The 27,608-nt window shown below is 51.2% G+C and overlaps 1 protein-coding gene across 12 annotated transcripts in view; it reads left to right on the forward strand.

The window, feature by feature from the left end:
- Positions 1–27,608, forward strand: part of CTIF (cap binding complex dependent translation initiation factor) — a 297,353-nt gene that overhangs the window by 135,747 nt on the left and 133,998 nt on the right. For all 12 annotated transcript variants that reach the window (XM_045042237.1, XM_045042240.1, XM_045042242.1 and 9 more), the window contains one exon: positions 26,433–26,509. In XM_045042237.1, coding sequence (XP_044898172.1) covers positions 26,433–26,509 — 77 coding nt within the window. The remainder of the gene's footprint in view (positions 1–26,432; positions 26,510–27,608) is intronic.

Genomic DNA, 27,608 nt, shown 5'->3' on the forward strand with positions numbered 1-27,608 from the left:
ATTTGGGTTTGGCTGAGGGCCCCTCACGATTAAATTTATGCACTTTCGAAAGGAATGCCACAGAAGCAGTGTGGTGTCCTCAGTGCATGATATCAGGAGGCACAAGATGTGGACTTGGTGACAGTGACATTGACGACCTGTCCAGAAAGGAACTTCCAGGCCTTGCTCCTATAAAGTTACTATGTTTCCCTTTGTAATAGTAACTGTCTTAGAGGGAGAGGTTTGAAACTGTATAAATACACTGTTTCTGATAATACTTTTACCCACTAGCTTTAGCTTTCCTTGATGATGCTTGCCTGAAATATCATCATGCTTGTTGGCAAATGGTGACTTTTCTAATTCCATCTACATGTTTTAGTTGACCTTCCACTGTAAGGAAGACCTTTCCTTTCTCTTATTTATTTACTTTGTTTGTTTCCATGTCTCGACTTAGAGATTTTAGTGTTTCTAATGGTTATAATCCATGATTATTTGATGTCCACTTGTTTCAGATTTGACAAGTGGGAGTCCCTTCAGATCACATCTGTGTATTTCTGAAACACCCTCAAGGATTATTCTTTGCAGTTCCTCCCTTGCTGGCACCAGAAGTTCTTCCAGATTTATTGGGTGCTTTCTCTGCCCAGCCCTGGGATCCATTACCCATGGAACATGGTTACCTCTTAGTGGATGGTTTTTTGGAACCCAGATCCAGGTTCTGCGTATGCTCGTTGTGACTGAATCCCCTGTCGTTTGATCCATTTCTCTCTCCCATTTTCTGAGTGCCTATGTCCCCAGGTCAGAGCTTCTCTAGAAAATAACATCTCTTCCCTGGAGTTGGGGATGGAAGGATATTGCATGGCTGTGTGGGGTAGGGAACGACCCTTGGGAAGTCCATATCCAGAGTCTCCTCCCAGCATCTGAACCCCGCCTGTTGTGGTCCCCGGTCCCTCCAAGCCCTGAGCTCCCTGGAGGTGTTGTAGACTCCGTCAGCACATTTCTTATCCGTGTTCCCTCCTGTTGGGTTACCTGCCACTCCACTCACTTTCTGTCTTCCCTAACTTGGTTGAAATCCCTTTTGTCATTCTCTGTGCTTTTGTAGGTGTACAACCTTTTTTTTTACTAATGAGGGAGGAGAAGTTGAAAATAAGTACACGTGGTCAGTCTACTATGTGAGTCAGAAGTGCAGTTGGTTGGATTTAAGTAATTAGGGAAAGAGAGAGAACATCGAAGGGGACACTGAGTTTCGTGTACTTGTCAGGAGTGGCAGTGGGAGCAGGTGTTTGCATCCGGGAGTACAGGGATGAGGTGACCTGTCCTCCGAGTCCAGGCAGGGGAACTGGCATGGGGCAGAGGTCCTGGACACATTGTCATTGGAATCAGAAATACAAAGGGGGAAGCAGGTTGGACCTGAATGCCAATAAATAGATTCTTTTCTTTCATGTTCTTCAAAGAACTCCAGGAGGGGACACACACACACACACACACACACACACACACACACACCCCAGGTGTCTGAGGGGTCTGAGAAAATCTGCTTGGATTCAGACCCTAAAGAGAGTCTTACTCCCACATGAGAGCCAGGAGCCATCACGGTACATGTGCTCCATGGAGAACCCTAGGGTAAGTCGCTATTGCCCAAACCGTTAGGATTCCAGCCACACCCAGTCTAGCTTTGCCACTGCCTAGTGGGAAAGACTTTCCCCCCGCAAGTCTCCAGGGTCCTTGGGGGCAAGTCTCTTGTCCAGCACCACACCTGGGCCAGGGTTGGTTGGATGCATAGTGGGAACGCAGGAAGTCACAGAACCGTAGATAGTTGCTAAATGCCAGAGCAAACATGTGAGCCAACTGTGCAAAGATGGGGCTCAAAGCAGCCTCTTACGGTGTCCCTGAAAACCTGCAGGTCGTCAGGTCATTGCTGGGCTCTCTCCTACAGCTGCCCGAGCCTCTCCCCATTGGCATTACTAAGAAACATGACCCCCACCCACTCCCAGTGGTAGACTGGCTCCGGAAAGCCGTCCCTGCCTTTTGCCAATTTGCATTTCAACAATCCACACATTCTGCAGTTCCTGAAAACCATTTCTGTAGAACTTCTGGTAGCTTTAATCTGCTTACTTGGGAGTTCCTGCTCATTTCTGGAAATGTGGAAATAAGCAAGCATGCCCTTAAGGGCAGGCAGGGTAGTTTTGCTGGCATAACTAGCATTGTACCCTAGCGATAAAGGGCGGCACCCCAAGGAGCCGACCCTGGTGGATGGAGGGCTGTTCTATGAGCTGTTCTCATCTCAGGAACACAAAGCCCTGAAGGGCAGGGACTCTGGGTACATCCTAGTACCTGGAAGTGTTTCATTTCCAGCTGATCGCTGGCAGGGATTTGTCCTACGGACAGGTTGTGTGGCCTCAGGCCCCCATGTGCAGGATAAAGCTGGGGTGTATTTGGGGTGGGGCTGGTGGTGGGGAGAGGGTCAGATGTGGGCAGGCCCAGGAGTAGAGGACACCAAAAACTGAATACCGGGACCCGCTGAGAGAACACGGGCCACTTGGCCGCCTGCGGGGCCTCTTGGCCGGCAAGGAGCAACCAGCGTTGGTCAGTGGGGCAAGAGTTGAAATCTCTCCCTGGGCATTCATCTCGGAGGCCAACTAGTCAACAGTGTAAACCACGAGGAAAGCATTCTGAACATACCATGTTTCCCCAAGGAAACGAAGATCCCCCCACGGGGAAGGGCCACACCCAGGGGCACACAGCTAATACAGTGTCACATTTGGGGTCCCAGGTCCATAGGTCACTGCTCTTCCCCACACATCCTGCGGTCTCATTTGTGATGAATCCTAACGATTGGTCCTGGTAGAAGGCTCACAGGATATCTGTTTAATAATTTAGTCTGGAATTTCACTAGGGAGCAGAGTCAATAGGTATGCTCGAAAGGCTTCATCACTAAACTACACATAAAATGTTCTGTAGAAAGGAAATTAGAAAAAAGAGGAAAGAAAAGGAAATCCCAATTGCAGCTGGCCCCGTGTCTGTGCACGCAGAATCAGAACAGCAGGCCATCTGAGCGGCTAACAGCAGCCCTGTTCCAGGCCGGCGCTCCCAGAGGCCCGCTCCTCGGCCCTGCTGGATCCGGGGCACGGAGAGATGGACGGCCGTCCAGAAAGATGCAGAGAACGGGGCCTTTGTAAACAGCGTGGAGGAGAGGGATTCTCGGCCGTGTCATCTGGACGCCCCATGTCACGGCCTCTCATTTGTCCCTGTTCTAAATGCTGAGCTGTCAGGCCAGCACGGGAGTCCTGTTTTGGCCCCTAAAGAAGTGGTAAGTGTTTTAGTACATGGACCGCCCTGTCCCTGGCCATTGTGGCCATTTGTGCAAATTCGAAAGAAAAGCTCCTTCCTCACACTCGACAGCCTCTGCCTGAAATCGTCACAACGATTCAAATCTGTGGCGACTGAGGCAAGGACCATCTCCTGGAGTTGTGCAAAGCATGTAGGCAGCAGGCTGTTCCTGATTTGAAGCAGATGTCACAAACAGAGGCTTGAGTTGAATACCTAGGTCACTAGTTCATTTCATAGAAGGTCAGACTTTGAGTTTAGAGTATTTCCAGCTAGAGAGAATCAGAATCCCCCTTGGAGATTAATGTCTAACAGCCCAGAAGGCCGAGTGACCCATTCTATTTCTTCAGGAGGAAGGAGTCAGAAGGCCATAGAGTGTTATAGAATGTTATAGATTGTTAGACCTAAAAGGAACCTTAATGTCCTCTAAGGCAGCTCCTTTCATTTTACAAGTGGGAGAACTGAGACCCAGACAACCATCCCTGCCCTGAGCACAGGGCTCTGCTCCTCCCCAGTACAGAGGTGATGAGCTAAAGTCTAGAAGCTGTTGTGAGTCAGAGGTCCTTGTACCAGATTCTCCAAATTCCTCAGAGCCCTGAATGAGACCCTGGAGGATGGCCTCATTTACCTGCTCTGGTCAGTGGTCAACCACTCAGCAAATAGATTCTTCTTAGAGCAACGTAAATGAGATTTGATAATGCTTGTCAATGGTGCGGGATTCTCATTTTAAGGAATTTATTGCAAAGACGCTCAGCCAAGTTGGCCGTGAGAAGCAGGATTCTGATAGCAGAATCTTCATAGTCCTGGCCCATGTACCTTACACGGCACCATACTGGTCAGGGGCTGCTCACGTGAGGGGCCAGTTACCCCTTTTCCAATTGTTGTGATGTGCCTGCATGCACATGTACACACGCAAACACACGCACGCACACACACACACACACACACACACACAGAGTATTCTCTCAATGTGCTAAAAATGTTGGGAACAATTCCTTCTAGTTCTTGACCTATGACCTCTAGGGCAGCTCAGTGGCCTCCAGATCATTATTTTGCTTCAAAGAGTACCCTCCAGGTCAAAGCAGAAACATTTGCTTGGCAAGAAAAGAGAAGATGTTCCTTTCTGTGGCCTTTCCTGGCGGCAAGAAAGGGGACATTGTTCCAGCAGGCTGGCGTGTGGTGTGGTCAAGGAAATGCATCATACCCCCTCAGCAAGGTCCTTTCAGGACACCCCAAAGGGCAGCAGCACCAGCAGCTGGCCACGTGGACCAGGCTGGTCACTGAGGTTGGGCAGCCAGCACAGGATGTCCATGCGCTAGGGGAGGAAAACCTGATTGGCGTAGGATAGACAGGCAGACAGACCACGCCTGCAGATGAGCACTGGGGAAACCACCTTGCTGGGTGATTGGGCAAACTGGGCAGGGGGACTTCTCCATCCCGCAAGAAGAAAGATGACCCAAAGACCTTGGGTGATTCAGAGTCAGACGTTAGTGACCCAAAACAACAATTTCTTCATTTGGTCCTGCCATTAGCATGGTAGGAAGGGGAAGCTTCCCTCTGCAAAACTGAGAATATCTTATTTCAAAGTCTCTGAAATGAGGTAGCACGTCCCCCCTCTCCTTCCTTGTTGCATGATAGAATTGCCTGGACCCCACCACTGACAGATCAGAATCTCTGGATGATGGGTCCTGGGTGTCGGTGACCTTTAAAGTTCCCCAGGTGAATGTAAGGTGCGGCCAGGGCCAAGATCCTCTCTCCTTGGGTCTTAGGGATTTATCCCATTCCCCATCCTGGAAGGTGTTTGCACCATAGAAATGCAAGGGATTAGCCAGGACTTGATCCAAACTTATAAAATATTAGCGTAATGACCCTCTGTCCTCTTGATGTTCATTAGATTCTGCCTTGCCATTTTAATACTCCTTTATTTTCTATCTGTGCTATAAGGATATACGATTCCTTCAGAGTGGAGACTGTCTTATTTGCCATTTCTCACCCGTGATGTTCTATCCCCCATCCCCACCCCCCATCCTTCGCCAAAACCAGTCTATTCTATTCTTAAATGTTTATAAACTCTTCTTCTGTCCCTCGACCATCTCCCTGATTCTTACATTAGCCCTTAGCATCTCTTGACCGTTGGATAACTTCCTAACTGGTCTGCCCTTTGCTTGCCTTAAATTCCCTTGAATGTGTCCTCTACACCACGTCCCGCGTGATCCACAAAGTACGCAAATCTAGCCATTGTGCTAATGTGCTCAGGCCTTTCCTTGCTCCCCATCACATGTAGGACCACCGTCTTGCCATGCAAGGCCTCCCCACTCCAGCCCTGCTCTCCTTTCAGCCTTGGATCTCCCATTTTCCCCATCATGCACCCTATGTAACAGCCACACCAACTCGCTGTGGGGCCCTGTAATACAGAAGGGCCAAGGCTCTGTCTTGGGACTGGCAATGGTAAGAAGGCCACGAACAGGTAGTGAACCCACTCACAGTAGCTCTGGTGCACAGCACAACCTGCACGGGACCCAAAGGACAGCCCCTAGGAGTCAACACAGGATTCTGCCCTGCCCCATCCCCTCCAAGCTGGGTGACCTTGACCGAATTCTACTTCCCCATTTCCTCTCATCTAGAGTGTGGATGATAAAATCCACCCCCTACCTGCCACCCTCTCAGAAGGCTGTCATGAGATTCTACTGAGATGATCACTGAGGAAGTCCTGTGAGGCACTGGTCAAATCTAGGAGCTTCTCCGAAGACATCAATGCATAGGTGCCGCATGGCAGTTCACCAGGGCCCATTGGGAGTCATTCACACGGAACACTGTGCACGTGCTTGTGAGCAGGGCAGGCATGTTGGTGGCGACACCGGCTTCTTCCCTTAGTGTTTTCATAAAGGGACTCGGGTGAAGGAAATGTCTTGGAATAGACAATCTTCCTAAACTCCCCCGAAATAACTTCGGTGGAAACAATTGTGGTAACGTCCACTCTACAGTTATTGTTCCAGTCTACTGCAACATGGGAAAAATCTCCCGGCATTTCCAACTCAACTGGGAATCAACTTGACTTCCAGAGGCCTGGAAACAAAGGGATTGTGCTCCAGGACTGCTCTGGGTCTTCATGGCCTACTGGAGCTGAGGACAATCCCAGGGTTTGTGTACAGTATTAGCTTTTCCTCTCCACTTCCCTTCAGGACTCCTGTTTGCCAGAGACCTTTGTATTTTCCCATAGATAACTTTTGGGAGTCATGACCAAAAGAGTTTATTACAACAATACTTGAGATTCTAGATTTCCTCCCAGTCAGTTCTATAGCGTGCTGTTGCAGATTTGAGATCTCAGAATGCTCTTGTCCATGCCCACCAAATGGAACCAGAATGGAATGGGATGGGATGGGATGGGATGGGATGGGATGGGATGGAATGGGATGGGATGGGATGGGATGGGATGGGATGGGATGGGATGGGATGGGATGGAATGGAATGGAATGGAATGGAATGGAATGGAATGGAATAGAATAGAATAGAATTCCCTCCTTTGAAAAGTCTTTCTTGGTGCTCTATTCCTCCACCTTCTAACAGGTGCTCATCTCCCCAGACCTGGTTAGAGCCTCCTGTCTGGTCATTCTGCTTCCCTGCTTCTTCTCATACTGGTCTGTCCTCTTCAAAAAAAATTGTCAGAGCACCTTCACCCAATCTCTTCTGTCCTCTCCCTCCTTGACTCGAGAGGCAGCATGCAGCTCTCCACTGGCCCATGAGACAAAATCAGGAGCCCTCTGCTGGGCATCTGTAGTCCCTGGAATCTTCCTCCATGACCCTATCCATTCTGATCACCCACCACTTCCTAATTGTTGCCCCCAACTGACTGAGGCCAGCCTGATTTTCCTGTCATTTTATCCTTTTTAAAAAAATGTGAGCTTGCTAATTGTGTGACTAAATGTGATTTTCTACTTTTGTAAAACAACCATTTTGACCTCTTCTTTCTGGTTCACCATTCATAATAGACCAGTTTCCTTCTTGCCTCAGTACGTGGAATCCTGCCCCCTGCCTCTCTGCCTCTAATTCTTCCGTCCCTTAGAATCTCTCCTCTCTCCCTTCCCTTAAGAGGTGTTCCCTGATTACCCTGCTGGGACATTCTAGAATCTTATCTTCCTCAGAACATGGTACCTTAATGGCAGCACTTGACGTACTTTAATGACATGCAGATCCGGGGCACAGGCAGATTCTGACTCAGTAGAGCAGGGGTAGGGCCTGAATTCCTGCATTCCTAACCAGCTCCCAGGTGATGCTGATGATGCTGGTCCATGGACCACACTTCACGTAGCAGGATCTTGTAACCATGGTTCCCATGTTGCATGCTGGAATCACCTGAGAATTTTAAAAGAGATCCATGCAAATCTTCCACCCTTAGATATTCTAATTTTCTTGGCACAGGATACAACAAGGGCATTGAGATTTTTTTTTTTTTTTAAATCATCCCAAGTGATTGAGGTGTGCAGTCCGCTATGGGAACAACTGCCATATTATATAGTGTGAATATAGCTAAGCCTATTATAGATTTCATCTGTGCTTTCCTTAGCTCCCTGCATAGACAACAATCCCTTTTAAGACAGGACTTGGTCACTTTTTTTGTTTTGTTTTGTTTTGTTTGAAGATTGATTGACTGATGATTGATTATTAGGCTGTTAGCCACTTTTTTGACAATTAGTCAGTGTTAATAGAGCACATATTGCCAGTAGGGAACCATACTAGATGTCAAGAGGGAAACGAATGAGAAGGGCTTGGATTTTGCCAGGTGAAATCTATACAGGGCCAGCCTTGGCCGAGGGTGACCTGTGTGGCGGGATTTCAAGGGCTCCGGACGTGTTTCCTCCTCATCCCTACCCCTGAGGGGAAAAAAACCAAACAGTACCTCCCTGGCTCACTTATTCCCAAAACACTACCAATATTTTTTTTTCTTTTGATCTAAGGCTGTAGTTCTCAACTTGACCACCCTTTAGAATCACCTAAAGAGCTTTTAGAATCCCCAATGCCTGGGCTGCACCCCACACCGCTTGCATCAGAGCCTCTAGAGTGGCACCCGGCCATCAGGATGTCTTAAAGCTCCTTTGGGGCTCTCAATGAGCTGCCTGGGGCTGGGAGCCCTGGACCTCAGGTTTTTATTGATTGAAATGTAAATGTAATCCATTTATTCGCCTCTCAGGGGATTGAGTTTATCAGGGCCTTCCCTGAAGACAGGTTCTAATAGCAGTAAGGGGAGTCTACGGCCATACCACCCTGAACGCGCCCGATCTCGTCTAATAGCAGTAAGAGGAGAACGTGAGGAAGCTGGGCGCCTGTCAAGCTCATGAAGTCACCACTGAGTGGGGGAAAAGGCCCAGATGGGGAAGAGAAACTATTGCAAAATGCCTCCCTAGGGTTCATTAGAGCAGGGATCCGGCCCACTACCTGTGTTTATAAATAAAGTTTTATTGTAGCACAGCTATGCTTCTGTGGCTACTTTTTCTATACAGCGACAGAGTTGAGACCCTATGGCCTGCAGAGGCTAAAATATTTACTCTCTGGCTTCTTATAGAAAAGTTTGCCAACTCCTTCTCTGGAAGGTTGACCCTGCATATACTCCCTAGCTGCAGTTTTTGTATCAATACAAATGCTCAGAATTTTATTTTTTATTTTTTGTGTGTCTTTTTTTTCAATATATGAAATTTATTGTCAAATTGGTTTCCATACAACACCCAGTGCTCATCCCAACAGGTGCCCTCCTCAATGCCCATCACCCACCCTCCCCTCCCTCCCACCCCCCGTCAACCTTCAGTTTGTTCTCAGTTTTTGAGAGTCTCTTATGCTTACAAATGCTCAGAATTTTAAAAACCACTTCTTTGTAATTTTTTAGTTGCTTTTAAAACAGAGCAGGGGCATCTGGGTGGCTTAGTCGGTTCAGCCTCTGACTTTTGGTTTCAGCTCAGGTCATAATCTCACAGTGCATGAGATCGAGCCCTGTGCCGGTCTCCGTGCTGACAGCACGGAGCTTGCTTGGGATTCTTTCTCTCCTTCTTTTTCTGCCTCTCTCTCTCTCTCTCTCTCTCTCTCTGTCTCTCGCTGTCTCTCAAAATAAATAAATAAACTTAAAAAAAAAAAAAAGGAACAAAGCAGAGTGTCCTGATAGATGTCTGAGAATAAGTCCTCGTTGTGCTGAGGTATGGCTCTCACTCAGCCTTGGGGTGGTGGGCCATGGGTGGCCGGGGCTGCAAGCTGCCACCCTCTGTCCCCAAGCAGCTTCACTGGGTTACCCCCACGTGCTGTTCAGATGTCACCGTCCCCCCTATGGGCTGCGCGCTGGGGAGGTTGGGAGCCCCCACGTCGAATCCTGATAGACGGTAAGGGTTTGGACAGGCTGCCCGTGGAGGATGGATTCTGGGGAGGGGCTGCTGGAAGCAGAGACTCTACAGACGGAGAGAGGCGACGCGTCTGGGAGCTCTGTGACCAGAGCAGGAGGCTGGCCGGGAAGCGCCTGAAGCCCGCGCTTCAAAGTCCTGTGTCCAGGCTCTCGTGTTCCCCTCCATTCCTTCTTGAGCCACCACTGTGCCCCTGAAAGTAGGTCAGATCGCTGTCTGCTACAGAGACATGGAGAGAAATAGATACCAACTAGGTCATCATAGCTGCTAGCACCCAGTGAGCCAGCCCAAACCAATGGCTGCCCAATTTAAGACAACGCAGCCTCTTTTATGTGTCAGGGAATCCTTAATGGCCACATCCACACAACAAAAGGTCAGCCCTGCTTTCTGGGAATGGAACAAGTAATTGAATTTCTGAAATGGTACATTTCCTGTAGTCCGAGAGAGGTACAACCCACGTCCTTAAAGTATCCTCTTAAAAAAATTATGAAGTTGGAGGCAATTAGGTCTTTTACCAAAGATCTTTGCAATAGGGCTCAAAATTTCCTAGTGCAGTTAAAATGCAGTTCCGTGCAGGAATTTTTTTGCACACAAGCAGCTTGAAAGGAATTCCTCTCTATCTATTGATTTCCTATCTTTCTTCCTAATTGGAAACCTTCATAAAACCATGTACCTCGTACATTTAAAATTCTGACAACACACTTGTCAAGGTCCATTGTTTTCGCACGGTGCCGCTCTTATGAATATTTAGCTTGGCGGCTTGGCTCTTAGTGATTTCACTTGGAAGGAGGGAAAGGGAAGGAGCAAGGTACCTCCAGCACGGCTCAATCATAGCAGCCCCGTGAATTTATGCTTTTGACACAGCTGGCTGTCTACAGCATGACTCCAGGGAAAGCCGTCAGGGGGCCGACCCTTTACACGGCTTGTTGTAAACTGTGCTCATCATTCGTTCATTTTCTCATTCCGCCATCAGATGCCGTTGAGTGCCTGCTACATGACAGTGGCTGTGCACGGCGCATTGGGATTGGAAACTGGGGGTCCACACTGCCCGAGCGGTGCAGCCCCGCTGAATTCTGCATCGGGTCTTGCTGTGGTTGATGCGGGCTCTCAGATCTGCTGCTCTCCCGGGCACCGTGTATGGTCGCATCCTGAGTCTCTGAGTTAACATCCCACTCTACTGTGCTTGCGTTAGGTCTTCTATTTAATTGAGTTGATCCTCTTTTTCCTCTCCTGTGGAGAGTGTATAATAAGAGTCCCCCGCTCTCAGGGTCGTGGTGAGGTCTAAATGAGCTAATAGATGTAAAACTCTTTGCTCCATATCTGCCTCAGTGTTATCCTTATCATAGCTCACAACGCTTGCAGACATAACTAAGTTCCTTCTATGGTAACTTGTTCCTTCCGGGCCAATGGAATTGCTCACGCAGTGGAAGGGAGTATATTTATGGGGCAGGACTGGAGGGGAAGGAAAGCCTTTGCAGGCTAGCTTCCCCCCATTGTTGGGCTACCTCATCCACGTGGGACTCCGCTCACGGATGCCCTTGCCTCACCTTGCCATTTTCTTTGCTATCTTCTTGCCGCCCGAGGTAGCCTAAGAGGTAGCCAGAAGAAGCCGCTGCAAACAGACGAGGCGTATACAGGCAGGTTTTTCCACGCGTGCAAGCCATCTCCCGAGTATGTTCTCCCCTTCTCCTCCTCCCCAGCTATCAGTGTCACCGGTCAAGTGGAAGAATCTCATTGAGCACGTGCAACATGCGAGATGCTATTTTGGAAGTAAAACTCTGACATGGAAGGCAGGACTCTGAGGAATCTCCTAGCCTTTGCCTACCCTGTGGTCTCAGATGTGGCTCAGAATTCAACTTCCCGCCAAGCAGAGAGCACAAACCCAGGGCAGAGAGCTGGGGCTGAAGGCCATTCTGGAATCCATGACCACAGCCCAGGAGGGGCCATTGAGTGGGACCTTCTTATGAGTGCCTGACTCCCGGTCACAGTTGGGGCCAGCCCACCTTAAAACTGCCTTGTGCAGGAGAAGCCTTGTTTTGAGCCCCTAAGGAGACCATGCCCCCCTCCTTGGACCCCCGCAGCCCATTCTTCCCTCTGCCCCCCTGTTCCTGGTCTCATTTCCCTGGCTCCTGTTACTTATATGACTTCTGCAGACCCGTGTTCATCCCCTGGTAGGTAATGGCCCCCTCTCAGCCTGCCTGGCCTCAGCTCTGTAGACCCAGGGTACTTTTGGACCCTTCTCATTGCAGGCAGGTCTGGGCATGGGCACTTCGTGTTCAGGAAATACGTGTCTGAGGACTGGCCAGAGGGGCTTCTGTGTGTCATTTCATTTGCTTTCTAACGTCTCATTTAACCCTCACAACAGGAGGCATGTTTAAGTTCTCCGTTTTAGAGCATCAGAGACCATGGCTCAGGGGAAGGAAGAGAAAAGACCTACTGCCTGGCCAGACTGGCCTCTGGTCTTGCACACAGGATGGGCTTGATAACAGGGGGCGTGGGCGCCTGTAACAAACTCCGGGGCCTGTGGAGTTGAGTGGTGGGCACCAAGCATCCATAGTGCCATTGTCACTGTGCAGGCCAGGGAACGGCCACCTTGGTCCTCAGAGAGCTTACAGTCTAACCGAGGACTGTGGGATCTGAGTCTTTGTATCTTCTCCAATTCTGAAGGAGACTTGCAATTACAGGTCGAGGGCTGGGGGAGCCATGGGGCATCCTGGCTTCTTACAATGCAGGAGAGATGACCCAGTTGAGGGCCACAGTCTGTAGGCCCTGGGTCACCTGTGCATGCTACTGTTCCACAGTGGGTGGAACGAGGATGGCCCAACTCTGGTCCACCCAGGGCCATCGGTCATCTTAACTTTTCATCCAACAAGGAATCATGGAGGACTACAGTATCGAAGGCACTGTGGGGCACACGAAACCGAAGGAGACATGGCCTCCGAGCTCCTGAAAGTTTGTAGCATGGTTGGGGAGACAAGCTTGTAAGCAACTGTCTAGTCCATTTAGATACCAGGATGGAATGCTAAGAAGCAAAGCAGCTTGTCCATTGTGCTGTGTGTGACCAAATGGATTCATTCTCGTGGGAACTAGGTTTGGGTTTTCTGGGCCTGGACGTTGATGCCAATGGCAAATTCGGGACAATGTTTTAGGGGTGAGCAAAAGTGGGGAAGATGTGGTGTGGCAGGCAGAGGGAAAAGCCTGGTTCCAGAAACATGTGCAAGGGTGGGGTGGCAGCGTATGGAGCAGGGAGGAGCGAACGCCCCTTAAAGATCAGCCATCAACTATTCTCCAGTCCGCTTCCAACCCCAGGGCAGGAACCCGGGTCTCCTGGCCCCCGGCCCAGTGCTCCTTTTGATGCATTACCATAAATAGAAGCTTAAAACCAGTTCTCAGGACCAACAGTGGGGAGGGGTGGGGGCTACGGATGGGGAGGTGAGGGCAGCGATTAAAGCTTTTCCTCCTGGTGGGCTCCTGATCTGACACAGGAGATGGGGCAGTGAGAGCCTGAAGATTTCCTTTGTCCACGGAACTGGTTGGAAAGGCCGTGGCTGTGTCGAGAATACCGGTCATGTGACTAAATCCTGGCCCTCGAGTCGGCCACACAGCCCCACAGCCCCAAATCTGATCCCTTGGACCCAGCTTGTGCACACCGATCTTCTTCCTTATGCTGGGGGTGCCTAGGGCCTGGAGCTGCGTGGCACTGGAGGCCGACTCTTTGCTCCTGAAGGTCAGCATTGTGGGAGATGTTGCCTTCTTTAGAAAAAGGAAGAGGGACAGAGGGAAAGGGAGGAAACATCCCTGAAAGCCTCATGGATAAAGGGAACAGCGAGTGAACCAGCTCTCCTGGCCCGGTCTGTTTCGGCAGCTGGGCGATCCAGCAGACAGGGGTCACCCTTCTGAAATCTCCTGTCCCAGGGGACAGCGTGCCTGGCAGGTGAAGCTCCGAGTATGTTCTGGGGAGGCAGCTGCAGCGTGAGAACTGCTGGCAGCTCAGGGCTCTGTGCTTCTAGGTCAGTGGGTGCTCACCAAACTAACTGCATTATTTGTGTCAATGACTCAAGGAGGGTAGCACGTGGCCCGGGAAGGGGAGGGTCAGTGCGCCAATGACAAAAAGTCCCCCGCGTTCCCTTCAGAAATAGAGCCAAACAAAACGTGACTGTGGCTTTTGATTCAATGCATAAGCAAAACGGGAAAGAGTTCGCATTGCATGAACGCTTGCCTTTCACACCGGGGAGGTCACGGTCGCAGCTACAGTCCGTGACATAAGCCAACACAGGCAAGCCAGAGGTTTTCCCACTGGTCTTTGGCAAAATGAGAAAAACGGTTGAGTTCACAGTGTGCCTGGGGATTAGGTTCAGGTGAAAAGGACCCATCGTATTCAAAATTATTCTTGAAAACCCCTTAAATTCCCGGGAAGTTCAGAACACTTGGTTGGGGGCACATGCCCTGTATGGTATTGTAGACATGTGTATGTGTGTATCTTGTGGCCTACTGTAAAGAGGACATAAGCCGCATAGAGCATTTTAATTTTATTTCTTTGTAAGTATGCATGGGTGTAGACAGCACCTGCCTGAGACTCTGTGTACAGAGCATCCTGTAGGAGAGTGTGGCGCCTCTCATAGAGCTGAAGCTAATCCACGTGAAGGACCATCTTGTACTTTAAAGTCATGTCCCTTATGAAACGAAGGTGACAGCAGCTGGGACGTCCTTAGGCAGAGTGAAAAGTCACAACTCCCACTGTTCAATTTAGGCTTTACTGGCTTATGGAATTCACAATGCTGGCAACTACTAACCTAAGCCTCCTACTTTATCTCAGTTAAAGAAACTCTTTAGCTTTGTGTGTGGACAACTAAACAGAAGGAGAGTCAACTCTTTGCTTTTTTTCTCCTGTGGAGGACACTGGCCTCGGCCTTGACTCTCTCTCAGCCTGTCGACCCGGTCATGCTGGTTGGGCTCCCGTGTCACTTTCTGACAGAGGCCTTTTCTGATCCTCCGGTTGAAAACATTTCCCTCTTCGTTTTTGTTGGATTCCCCTCCCGCCCCCCCCCACCCCCACCCCCACCCCCACCCCCCCCCCCACCCGAACGCACTTGTCTCTGGTTAAATCTTCTTTTTCTTTTTAGTTGCATTCTGTTGGCTCTCCCGTTCCCCTTGTGGGATGGAAACCCTGAGCTGTGGTTCAGTTCGCTGTTGTATCTGCAGCACCTTCATCAACTCACGGCACCTCAACCAAGAAGTGTCCCGTGAATGAAGGAAAGCGCGATGGATTCCTGAGGGAGGGATCACACTTTGGCCTCTTGCCCCCAAAGCTAATGCTGACGCTACCCCTGCAGGTTCTCAGTCAAGACTGAGCGCAGAGGCCGCTCCCTCCCTCCCCACTCTCTCCCTGTGCTTCTTGTCTGGCCTGGCCTCGCCTCTTAGATGTCCTGTGAGCCGCCTGCAGCCCAGTGGCCTGGCCAGCCTTTCACTAACCACTTCTCTCGGGTTGGGGTGGCAGTTGACCGTCTACACAGAGGAGGCTGAGCCTACAGCAGGCTGCACCTCTGTGCTTTGAGAATGTTCTGTACACAGCCAGGGAGCTCAGGGAGCCGTTGGCTGGGGGACACAGGCGGCCACATTCTAGAATGGCATTCCCGGGGGAATGAGGCTGCTGCTTCCCGGCAGTCTCATGAGGGACATGGACAGAAAGGCTAAAGAGGTCTCAGGGGTGGAGGGCTTTCCTGGAGCAGGGGCTTGGGGTGCAGATGGGGGCATCTCACAGACTGTGCCCGAGAAAAGAAGGTGAAGAAGGTTGCAGAGGATGGGAGGGAGGGTGGGCAACTTGGGGAAATCACCTGCCCCACGCCAGGCCTGAGCAAGGCGCCTGAATATCAGATAATTTTATTTAATTCGCACAACAACTCTCTGAACTGGGTGTAACTCTTTATTGTGGCCATTTCATAGATGAGGAAATTAGAAGCATAAGTAAGGTAGGTATCTACCCAGGCTTCCACAGTAGGCAGCAGTCATGACATTACACTGGACCAACGAACTCCTCGTCCCAGCAGCCCCCAGTCACGTTGCTGAAAGACCCCCGAGGCTGGCTCAGCAAGCCCTGGGATGTGGGCTCTGTTGCTCTGGGGTGCTCCTTTGTCACAGCCTTCTTACCTGTACCCCCCCCCCCGCCCCCAATATCTGACCAGCCAGCCCTGGCCCACCAGTGCAGGGGGCAGGAGAGATGAATCTTTCATTCACATGAGGCCTCCCCTGCACAGTGGAACTCACCCCGGGATCTCAGTATCACAGGTAGAGCTGGTTTGGCAGGGGGGAGGTGGGGGGGGGGGGATGCGGGCACAGGTGCCCACAGGTGTCCTTACGCTGGCTGAACCCTGATTCCTGCCCCTTCGTATGATGAACTGCACCAGAGTACGTTCAGCAGAAGCAAGAGCAGAGCCATTAAAGCATACTTCCTAGTAACTCGCGCTGAGGCCGCCATCTTTCTTAGGCAGCTTCTGGGAACTTCCAAGTCTTCTGGTAACTCAGAGGGTAGCCTCAGGCATTCCTTCCTCCAGGCGGTCCTTGCCGCTAGCGTGTATCCTTGGTGTTCTTCCTTGCAGCCCGTGGACTTCTTTGGGACACAGACAGAGTTTCTTTACATCCGTGGCACATGGTATGGCCACAGACCACAGCGGCCATCTCTGAGTATTTGCAGAGTCTCAATTTTCTTCCAGAATCCATTGTTGCTTCTATTCCCAGGACGGCTTTTGAACCTCCCCAAGTCCAAGACGCTATTCACAAATGTGGCAAACGTCCCCACCTCTCAGAGACGGCCCCTTCCCCGCAGAGGCCAGAGCACAAGTATCGCTTTCTCTTCCCTGGAGCTTGCTTTATGGAGTCTTTTGAGGATTTGGGTCTCATCTCTGTCAGGAACACACCGCTGAGTTAGGGACCAGAACTCAGGCTGTATGCGTGTAAGCTCGTTGAGGCAGTTTTTCTGGAGGCCGCAGAGCAGACATCGTGCCATTTCCCCCGGCCACTTGTCCCGTTCCATTTCTTGCACATCTTCCAGTCTTTGGTCTGCAGCAGCCTGAGGTGTTGCCTTTTTCAGTTCAGCGGGGCTCCCGGGACCTTCCGTGAAGGTCCCTCATCAGGGGAGGGGAGAGCTCCGTTCTCTTGTGGCCACCGCGAGACTGTGCATCAGGGACTGCGCCCGGACGACTGACAATGGTCCTTGAAAACCCAGCCCCTCAGGAACTGCTCCCTTTACGTTTTATACCGTATAATGTAGAGAGTTCTCAACCAGTGTTCTGTTGGTTCCTGCTTTCTGTCCTTTGCATCAATGTTCTCACCCATCTTTTTTCCTCGTCATTCAGAAATTATCAAATCAACGTTATTTGTATTTGCAGTTGCCCCTTGGGTTACCAGTGGGAAGGGGCGGGGATGGTCATGTTTCCTTTCCATGACTTCACCGATATAATAAGACCAAGTACAACATCATCTATAGCTACCTCGTGCTGAATCGTTTAGGACTTTTTTTGGTGATAAGTGATAGAAACCCACCTCAAAATACCTTCATATTTTTTTTCTATATTTTGTATAGTGTTTATTCATTTTTGATAGAGACAGAGCACAAGCGGAGGAGGGGCAGGGAGAGAGGGAGACACAGAATCCGAAGCAGGCTCCAGGCTCCGAGCTGTCGGCACAGAGCCCGACGCGAGGCTCAAACCCATGAACCACAAGATCATGACCTGAGCCAAAGTCAGACACATAACTGACTGAGCCACCCAGGCGCCCCCATTAAAGATACCAAGGGGAGATCTACCGGCTCATGCAATCAAAGGAAGGCTTAAATAGTCATGGCGAAGGAGGCAGGAAGGTCAAATATTTTCATCCTCATTTTCCACAAGAAGGAGGAGAGGGCTGGAAGAAATAACTGCCCAGGTTTAGCAACAGATCCAGTACCCAGGTTGCCTGAAGGGTGTGTGTGGTTTATTAGTCAGGACTCCGTTGGCCTCTATGGTGAGAAACCCAACTTGAAGGAAAGGGGAAGGGTGGGTTTTATTGGCTTAGTGCATCCAAGGAAGGTGTGCACAGGGCAGCGATCTAGCCTCTGTCACTGCAGTACCGCTCAGGCACAGACCCCCAGATTATGATGAATGCCATGGGCTCTCACCCCAAGGACCACCACAGCAAAAGTGTTCATGTGCAATTGGGGGGGGGGGGTCAGAGACTTCACTAAAACCTGCCCGGAGAGCCTCAGTTAAGCTCTTCCTCTAGAAAAACGTCCAGTTCCTGTGGAGCCAGCATCGCATGGTGTCTAGAGCAAACCTTTTCAGAACAGGTGGAGTTGAGGTGCACATTCCAGAGGGTGAGTAGGAACTCCAGGCAGGGGTGAGTCCCGATGGCTCAGCCTCTGGATCTCATCCCTGCCTACTTTTATCTGTTTTCTTACACTGGGACTCCAGCTAAGGTATTGCATTTTTTACAAGTCTCTGCTGATTAAAAAAAATAATAAATTGAAAGAAAAAGAAAATCACACATTTAAACGTGAGTGAGCCTGTCTGCCCCTCACCTTTCTTTCTAAAACCGGTCGGCTTCTTCTGAATAGCCGTGCAGCCTAGAGATTCCAGGAATTTTAGAAACATTACCTGTTTATTTCATTGGACGTGACCCACACATCCTGCCCACGTGCCCACAGCAAGACCTTGGTAGGATAACTTCTTAGAAGCTATGAAAAAACATGACCCCCCGCAGGAGGAAGGCTCCGCTATTGAGACAAGTTCATTGTCAAGGGAGATGTACTTGGTATTTTTATGGCCCATTACGTTGCCAAGTGCTGTGGCTGCTTTGTACTGTTTGCCCTCGGGATATCTCCCCCAGTTGGGCTGGAGATGGGGGGAGCCTGGGAAGTCCCGAGCTGGCTTGGCTGGAGGGTCTGTCCTGCCTCCCTGGGACTCCGGCTCCCTGGGCTTGCCCGGTGGGCACGGCAGAACCAACATCCAGCTTTTCTTCTGTCAGACTATGGCTGGGGCCCTCCACCTGGAATCTTCTGGAAAAAAAGGAAGCCATCAGTTTCCATGTATTTTATAGCATTCTTGCGAGTGACAGGAGCCTGGAGGGGCCGATCAGTGTGCAAGTTCGTGAAGAAGAGGAGACGGTTCGTGGTTTCCAAGAGGCCAGGGTGGAGGGTGGACATCCAGGTGTGATGGGGCAGACAGGTGTGGCACTGGAGAGAGCAGGGCTGGAGTACAGGGCCTACCTCCACAGGAGACTGGGGAGGGCACCCCCCCGCTGGAAGCCTCCCACTGACGCCTCACCTGGACCAGGGTCCTTGTTCCAACTCGGGTGTTTCACGGTTCCACTGCCTCCCAGTGAAGGCTATGCAGTTCCTGCCAGGTCTTATGCAGTCTGGGGGACCCTTCACACAACAGGAGGAAGACTCTCGTACTGGTATAATCCTCGCTCTCTCTCTCTCTCTCTCTCTCTCTCTGCAAAGAGCTGATGTGTGAAAGAAAGATAACAGACGTAGGAGACAGTTTGGCTTGGATGATTTCTGTCGGGCTCAGGTCTGGGGTTAGTGGCCGTGGGCCAAAGGTCACAGGAATATCAGAAAAAATTTCTCTGAAGGGAAAGGGGGCATGGGGTTCTGTGAAGTGCGTACGTGGTTTCTAGCTTCCCTGCCCCTCCCGTCTCCCTGGTCCCTGCAGGGGTGCCGGAAGGTGGGGCTGGGCTGGGAGGTGGATGCACCCTGCTTGTCCTAGGGATTCGGGTCTCTCTTTATTGTGAAGCTGGGGCCTGGGCAGCATCTCAGGCTGTTGGTTTGGTGGGAGGCTAGACGACCCCCTCCGGACTGGCACAGGGCCTGGTACTCCAGCCCTGGAGCAGCGTACCCCTGTGGGTTATGGCCCCGAGGGCTCTGGAGTAGTACAGGTGGGTGGGGGGTGATGTGACCTCTGCCGGGGAGAATCAGATGGAGAGGACAGGGTGCTGGGGGACCGCACTGAGAGGACCAAGCTGTGGACACTCAGGGAGCAGATGGGAGAGGCCATCAGCACAGCCTCACACAATGGACCTGTGGCTGGGACTGTGCTGTGGGATCTGGATGAGAGGGCCGGGAGTGTTCGAGGGCCACCATAAGTACGGCTAACTGGGTGATGTACAGAACAGACATTTATTGTCCCACAGTTCTAGACGCTAGAAATCTGGGATGGACGCGTCGGTGGGACCAATGCTCCTTCTGAAGGCTCTGGGGGAAAATCCTTTCTTGTCACCAGCTTCTGGTGGCTGCCAGAGTCATTGGAGTTCTTTGGCTCAAGCCGTGTTGGTCCAACACTGCCTGCATCTTTACATGGCCTTCTCTTTCTGTGTCTCTTGTGTCTCTGTGGCCAAATTTCCTTCTTCTTCTAAGGACACCAGTCATTGAATTTAGGGCCCACTCATCCAGTATGACATCGTCTTCACTTGACCATATCTGCAAAGACCGTATCTCCAAATAAGGTCACGTTCACAGCTCCCTCCAGGGTTAGGACTCCAGCTGATCGTTTTGAGGCACATAAATCTACCTGCTTAAAGGGGGTAGAAGAACCATCCAGATGGCCCCAAGCCAGACATCAGGAACACCAGCCCTGGCCCTCAGACTACCCTGGTGCTTCTCTGTCTGACCACAGTGCCAAGCACATCTCCACACACTGCTGTGATGCTAACATCATTGGCCAGCTGACGGAGGTCATAACATAGCTTCTAGTCTTCTCATGTACCCCTATCAAACCCCTTAGGGCTCAGCGTAGGTACCGCGAAGGCTTCCCTGACCCTTCTTGTAAGCAGGGTCCTCCTTCCTTCTTCTGGGCTGCCAGAGGCATCTGTCCAATGATCCCCTGACCTCCAGGGCCAGAACTGAGTCTGCTCATTCTAGTATTCTCCATCTGATGCACCTGGCACACGGTGGGCCTTCGGCACTGGTTGTGTGAGAAAGAACCAAGGATGGACATACGGGTGGGTGGGTTTGACGGACGGATGTCAAGTACCAGAAGTCTTCCCTGGTCACCCCACCCCCGCCCCCGCCGTGCTCATGCCCTTGCCACGCCTTGTTCTGCTCCGTAGTGTTTTTGTCAGTTATCAGAGCATCTGCTCACCTGATGGTCGTCTCTCTGCTCTCACTAGACGTGTGCTCTACACAGACCAGCATTTGGCCGATTTCTTTTTCACTATATGTGCGGTGCCTAAAACAGGAATTTTTACAGGAAAGGTGGACGGGAGAGCTGGTGGATTTTAGGATGGGGGGGAAGGAGGGGCGCCTGTAGCCTAGTGGAAGTGTGGCACTGCGAGCACAGGGTCAGTGGGTCTCAGGGCCGAGGGCGCGCACGCTCCTCGCCTGGTGTGTTTGTTTGGCCCTCCCTTGCTGCACCCCAGACCCAAGATTTGTTTGTCTCTACTGGCCTCTCAGGGCAAGGCCGGTGCACTCCCAGCCTGGGGCCAGCCGCTCCGCTGGGCCTGCCTTTAATCCCTTGGAAATACCGCCCTGGGTTGTAAGTACCCACCTCAGCCTCCCCTGGAGTGGGTGGATTTTATAGAACATGTTTCTGCAACCAGAGCCATCAGGCACGGCCCTGCAGGGGGGCATATATACACCACTGCTGATCTCCGAGTCAGGCGCGTGTACGTGTGTGTGCTTCCTGTGTATTCTGCCCGTGCCGCCTGTGGAAGGAGTATTATCTTCCCTCCGTCCCTGGAGAGGCTTGGTTTCTACAACCTACTTGTCTCCCAGGCCCATTTACTTAGCAAACGTGGTCAGAGGGTAGAGAGAGGGGATCTGCAGCCAGGCCTCAGAGCTAGGGGAAGAATTCTCATGCAGAGAAGTAGAAGGTGAGCAGGCAGGGCCTGAGGTGGTCCAGGGTAACGCTACGGGGTCTCACGTGACTCGAGACTGATGAGAAACACCAGCAGCTGGTAAACCAGAAGGCCGTGCTCTCACTTGTGGGAGGACTGGGGAGGGAGTGTCTCCTACCTGGACTGACATTCGTATGAGGCTCTTTCTTTTTCTTTTTTTAATGTTTATTTACTTATTTTGAGAGAGAAAGAGTGTGAGTAGGGGAGGGGCAGAGAGAGGTGGGGGAGAGAGAGAGAATCCCAAGCAGGCTCCACACTGTCAGCTCAGGGTCCAATATATGACTCGATCCCACAACCCATGAGATCATGACCTGAGCCGAAATCAAGAGCCAGACGCTTAACCGACTGAGCCACAGAGGCGCCCCTGGGGCTCTTTCAAGGCATAGAATGGAAGGATTTGTTAAAATAAGGAATTAGAGCAGAGACCACTGTTTGCTGTTAAAGGATAATTCTAAGAAGCTTGATAAATTTCCATTCTCCACTTTAGTGATGTATTCTGAAAAGCAGGGAGGGAACTCTGGTCCAAAGCCGAAATATCATATCCCCTGGCCAGGCCTGGAGATACCAATCCCCCATGCTCCTTTCCAGATTCTTTATTATTCACACTTGTCATTGGGTGCCTCTTGCCTAGGACATGCTGCCCTTTGCAGCCCTCTCTTATATAAAATGTTTCAGGGCAACTGCTTCCTGGAGAGTAATGGAGCGAGAGGAGCATGTTCCATTGTGGCTGGATCTTTCTTGCTTGCTTTTTAAAAAAAAATTTTTTTGTTAACATTTATTTATTATTGAGAGACAGAGAGAGACAGAGCATGAGCGGGGGAGGGGCAGAGAGAGGAGGAGACAGAGCATCCGAAACCGGCTCCAGGCTCTGAGCTGTTAGCACAGAGCCCGACGCGGGGCTCGAACCCACAAACCGCGAGATCATGACCTGAGCCGAAGTCGGACGCTTAACCGACTGAGCCACCCAGGCACCGCTCTTTTTTTTTTTTTTTTTTTTTTTTTTTTTTAATTAACACTTGCTGTCCCCTCTCCCCAGAACATACTGCCCCCGGATTTTCTTCCCCCTTTTTAAAATTGAGGCATGAAGGCATGATTTACGTACCATAAAATTCACCCTTTTGAAGTGTACGGTGAGTTGGGTTTCTTGGGGTGTTGTTTTTTTTTTTTTAGTATATCCTCAAGGTCACACGTGCAACCATCACTCCTGTGTAATTCCAGAATATTTCCATCACCCAAAGAGAAACCTGGTACTCATTCGCAGTGACTCCTTATCCTTCCTCTCCCCAGCCCCCGGCCACCACTCATCTACTTCCTGTCTGCACGTTTGCCTATTCTGGACATTTCATGACGATGGAATTATACAATACTGGGTTTCGGGGACTAGGTTCTTTCCCTGAGCATGATGGGTTGTTGTTGTTTCTTTGGGGGGGGGGGGAGTTGTTTTTTTGTTTTCTGAGAGTGAGAGAGAGCCGGGGAGGGGCAGAGAGAGTGTGTATGAATGTTAAGCAGGCTCTACGCCCAGCATGGAGCCGGAGGCACAGCTTGACCTCACAACCCTGGAATCAGGACCGGAGTCAAAATCCAGAGTTGGGCCCTCAACCAACCAGCCACCCAGGTGCTCCCAGCATGATATTTTTAAGGTTCATCCACGTTGTCACATGTATCAGAACTTCCCTCCTTTTTGTGGCCGTATAATATTCCATTGTATGGACATACCACATTTTACTTATCCAGTCCTCAGTTAGTGGACATTTGGGTTGTTTCCAGTCGTGACTCTGATGAGTAAGGCTGCCATGAACATTCGCGTACCAGCCTTACCTCTAGCCGGTGAGTAGAGAAGCTGGGCTAACCCGGATCAACACTGGCCTGATGGCAGATGTGGGTCTGAGCACAGATTCTCTCTTCTTCCGCCGGCCACCTATGTTCCCCGATTGACCCCAGTTACCCTTGTCTTGGAGGGAGTGTGGGCAGCATCTTGAGTTGTGTGGGTCACTCGGTGCCCACCACCAGCCTGAGAAACAAAGTGACTGATTGGAGAGAGTCCTCCAGTGAAGCTTGTATAAATACAATATGTCCTGCTTTATGAAGGAGCTCCTCAAGGTCCTATGTAAGTGCCCCAGGGAAGGTGGCTCTCATTCATTGATTCACCAACATGCCCATAGCCAGGGGCTCCAGGTGGTCTTGCGGGTGGGACCAGTCCTCCCTAGCCCCAGCCTGGATTGTTCCTGGAGAGGGAAGATTTCAGAAGTGCAAGACTTGGTTCTATCACGTGTTTTTCGCCGATTTCTGGCCTCCTGCTGGTGCCTGCCAGCCTCAGGCCAAAGAGAGCTCTCCATCCTTCTCCATCCTTCTCCATTCTTCTCCAGCTCCACACCTGGGTCACCTCCCTAACCTGAGCCTCCCACACCCTCCTCTCCTGCAGACCACCTCAGCCAGACTCGCTGCCAGGGCTGGGGGCTCCGTGAGGAGAGGGACCAGAACACCCTCGCTTGCTTTGGCCCCTCAGCCCTGAGCAGAGTGTCCGGAGGATGGGAAGGTGATGAAAGTGATGGTGACAGTGGCGCCGCTGCAGACGCTGAGGCATACTGCATAGCAGGCACTAGTCTGCCTTCTTTACTTACTTATCAACCCATTTAACTCCTGCAGGGACCCTAGGAGGCCGATGCAATTATTATCTCCATTTTACGGATGTGGCAAGTGAGGCAGGTGGAGGTGAGGTTATCTGTCAAAGTCATAGAATCATCCAAAGGAAGCGCCAGGAGCTGAACGTTCACGGTGCAGCTCCGGACCGCATGTTTTTACTCTTATATTTTCTACGCATTCACATACTTCGGAGGAGACAGGTGGATGGACACAGAGGTCACAGCAGGGGCTTCATTAGAAGCCTTGAGGGGCCCTGCAGGTCCTCTGGGCCACTCTGAGTTTGGTAGAGAGCTAGGACTCCAGCGGAGGGTGAGTCCCGAAGGCAGCTCCCCACTGTGTGTGGAGGAGAAGGGCAGGATGCAGGCCAGAGCCCAGGACTCTGAAGCCCAGACAGGGGAGGCCGCACCTTCTGGGCTCATGGAAGGCCCAGGGTCGCGGACAGCTCCGTCTGCCCGGCCTCAGAGCTGAGATCCCGATCCAGGCTGCCAGCTTGAGAGGGAGCCTCGGCTTCCTTCCATTGTCTACGTGGGGCACACCCAGTGTGTTCCTACAGTGACCCCAGGCCAGGAGGGAGGGAAGGGGCCAGCCCGGAGCTGGGTCAGGATGGGAGAGGGGAAATGAGAGGGGAAGACTTGGTGTTTTTCCTTGTTTGTGTTTTGTATTAAAGAAAAGCAAATAATATCCTTTGAGAAAAACCATTAAACAAAGCACATCCTAAGGCTGCACAGGCCCATTGTGGCCGCCTGGAGCCCGGAATTCATTCATGCTCTTTGGCCGGATTGTCGGAGGCAAGAGACAGGGTAGGAGGGAGGGACTGTTATTACAATAAATGTTGAAATCTGTCCTTCCCTCCCGGGACTCCATAGGAGGCTAGGCCAGGCATCCGTGATGCCGGAGTCCCTGTGTCCTCCCGAGCCTGTTCCCTCTTGTCCTCCCACTGCCGGGCCCCGGGAAGCTCCTTGAGACTGGCCAGAACTGCCAACATCCACCCCGCACTGGTTGGGGACTAAGCCCTGAGAAGGCCTCCCAGTGAGGCCATCCACTGTGGAGCCTGAAACCAGAGGGCTGCTACCATAGAGGCTCTGGGCCTCAGTCTCCCTGTCTATAAAGTGGGGGCGGGGGGTGGGGGTTGGGTTATATGGACTCTGGCTGACCACTCTTTTTAAAACTTTTTTTTTTTTTAAGTTTTTATTTATTTTTGAGACAGAGACAGAGCATGAGCAGGGGAGGGGCAGAGAGAGAGGGAGACCCAGAATCCGAAACAGGCTCCAGGCTCTGAGCTGTCAGCACAGAGCCCGGCGTGAGGCTCGAACCCATGAACTGTGAGATCATGACCTGAGTTGAAGTCGGACGCCCAACTGACTGAGCCACCCAGGCGCCCCTGGCTGATCACTCTTAAACACACCGAGACCTGTCACTCCCTCTCATCCTGTGTGTGCCTAGGGCTGGCCTTCAGCCCAGTTTCAGCAGATAATTCTGCCTGGGGCTCGGCATGTGCAAGATCAGCCCCATGTTATAAGTCGAGGGTCTTTCTCCAACCTTGACGTAGATGCATAGCTGTTGTCCTGACGACACTATACAAGAGACCATCCTTAGGATTTTTCCCAGTTCAGAGTTTAAAACAGCATTTAACTATTTCATCCTGAGTACTCCCCGGGAGTGTGAGGAGAGGGTCTTGGGTCAGAACTGCCTGGGCTGTCCTGGGCTGGCGTGAGACAACCCGGGTCCTAGCCCACTCCCTCTTTGTGAGGCCCTCTTTGTTTGCAAGGGGCTGTGTCTCCTTGTCCTCTCAATGGCCCGGAGAAGTTACTGACATTCCCACTGTGTCGGGAAGCTGAGAGAAGTCACGAGTGTTCAAAAAATAACTCCATCATGCAGCCATGAATCCGGGATCTGGTCCCCGCTTTGTTGCTAATGCTCTACAAGACCTTGAACTGGTTCACTCACCCCTCTGGATCTCAGTGTCCTCGTCTGGAATTTGAATGACTGGGTATGACAGATTCTAAGGTCTCCTTTGTGTCCTTCCTAATCTTCGGTTCTGTAATTACAGCATCATTGCCTGGTGGGAAATGGATTCATTCTACCATTTTCCATTTTTCAGCGTGGATTTGGTGGTCGGAGTCTAGTCGTGCATTCCCGATTTCCTTCATCACAGATGTCGTTATCAACAGTTACGTGCAAGAAGGTCTTTGCCGTCTTTCCCACGTTACTAACGATCCCCCTTCCTCCCACATAACGCAGGGCTACCACCCGATGCCCCACGAAGTAGAGATCGCCCACACGAAGAAGTTGTTCCGGAGGAGGAGAAATGACCGAAGGTAGGAGAGACTCCGTCGAGAACTCTGGGTTTTCTGTCCTTGGCCAGCCATCTGTAGCTCCATCGGTTCTGGCCTGGGTTTCGCTTTCCCCAGTGGCCAGCTAATACCTGTGAGGTGAAGCAGGTGGGTTGGGTACCAGTTGGGAAGCAGGGGGTACACTTCTCTGGGCCGGCCCCGGGGGTGGGTCCCTTCAGGAGTCCAGGGCAGCACAGGTTATGCCCCCTCGGGAGGAGAAATGCTCTTTCCCCTGACCTTACCATAACAATAGCAGTCCTCAAAGGACTGGGTCCCAGCTGACGTATGTTCTGAGACATGGCCTCCAGGAGCTCACAATTCCAAGGGTTTCTGTCCCGCGTGGTGCTGGGCTCTGCTGTGACAAACGATATGCAGATCAGAAACTGCACATGCACCTGCTCTCTAGCACCCGGAGGCGCTCACTCACACTAAGGCAAAAACCAGGGTCTCCCTGCAGTTCAGAGTGCTGGGTGACAGCTAGGGGCCAGAAAACCTGCCACGAGGGGCGCCTGGGTGGCTCAGTCGGTTGAGCGAATGACTCTTGATTTCGGCTCAGGTCACGATCTCACTGTTTGTGGGTTCGAGCCCCACGTCAGGCTTTGTGCTGACAGTCTGGAGCCTGCTTGGGATTCTCTTTTTCTCTCTCTCTCTCTCTGCTCCCCCCCACCCCCTTCTGCCCCTTTCCCAGTTGCTTTCTCTCTTACTCTCTCTCTAAATAAACTTAGAAAAGAAAAAGTGCCACGAGGCAGCCCTGGCTACATAAACAGCTGAGGCTAGGCGTCCCAGGAAGGCATATGCCTTAGTTTCCTTGCAGCCTCTGTCACATGGAAAGGTCTTCATGGTATATTTCAAATGGAAAACTCAATGTTTTGGGGTCTGTGGACATTTGTAATAAAGCCGCATTAGAGTAAAGTTTTTTGTTTGAATATGCATATATTCCTTCTCGCTGGAAATGTAAAAAATAAAGGAAGGGAGGGAGTAAAAGAGAAGAGGGATGGGAAGGAGGAAGGAGAGAAGGAGAGAGCAAAAAGGCTTCTGCCTAAGGAACTAAAATGAGGTGTGTTCCTCTATGGGGAGTTTTTTC

The sequence above is a fragment of the Felis catus genome, chromosome D3 (assembly GCF_018350175.1).
Source record: "Felis catus isolate Fca126 chromosome D3, F.catus_Fca126_mat1.0, whole genome shotgun sequence".
In the NCBI taxonomy this organism is placed as follows: domain Eukaryota; kingdom Metazoa; phylum Chordata; class Mammalia; order Carnivora; family Felidae; genus Felis; species Felis catus.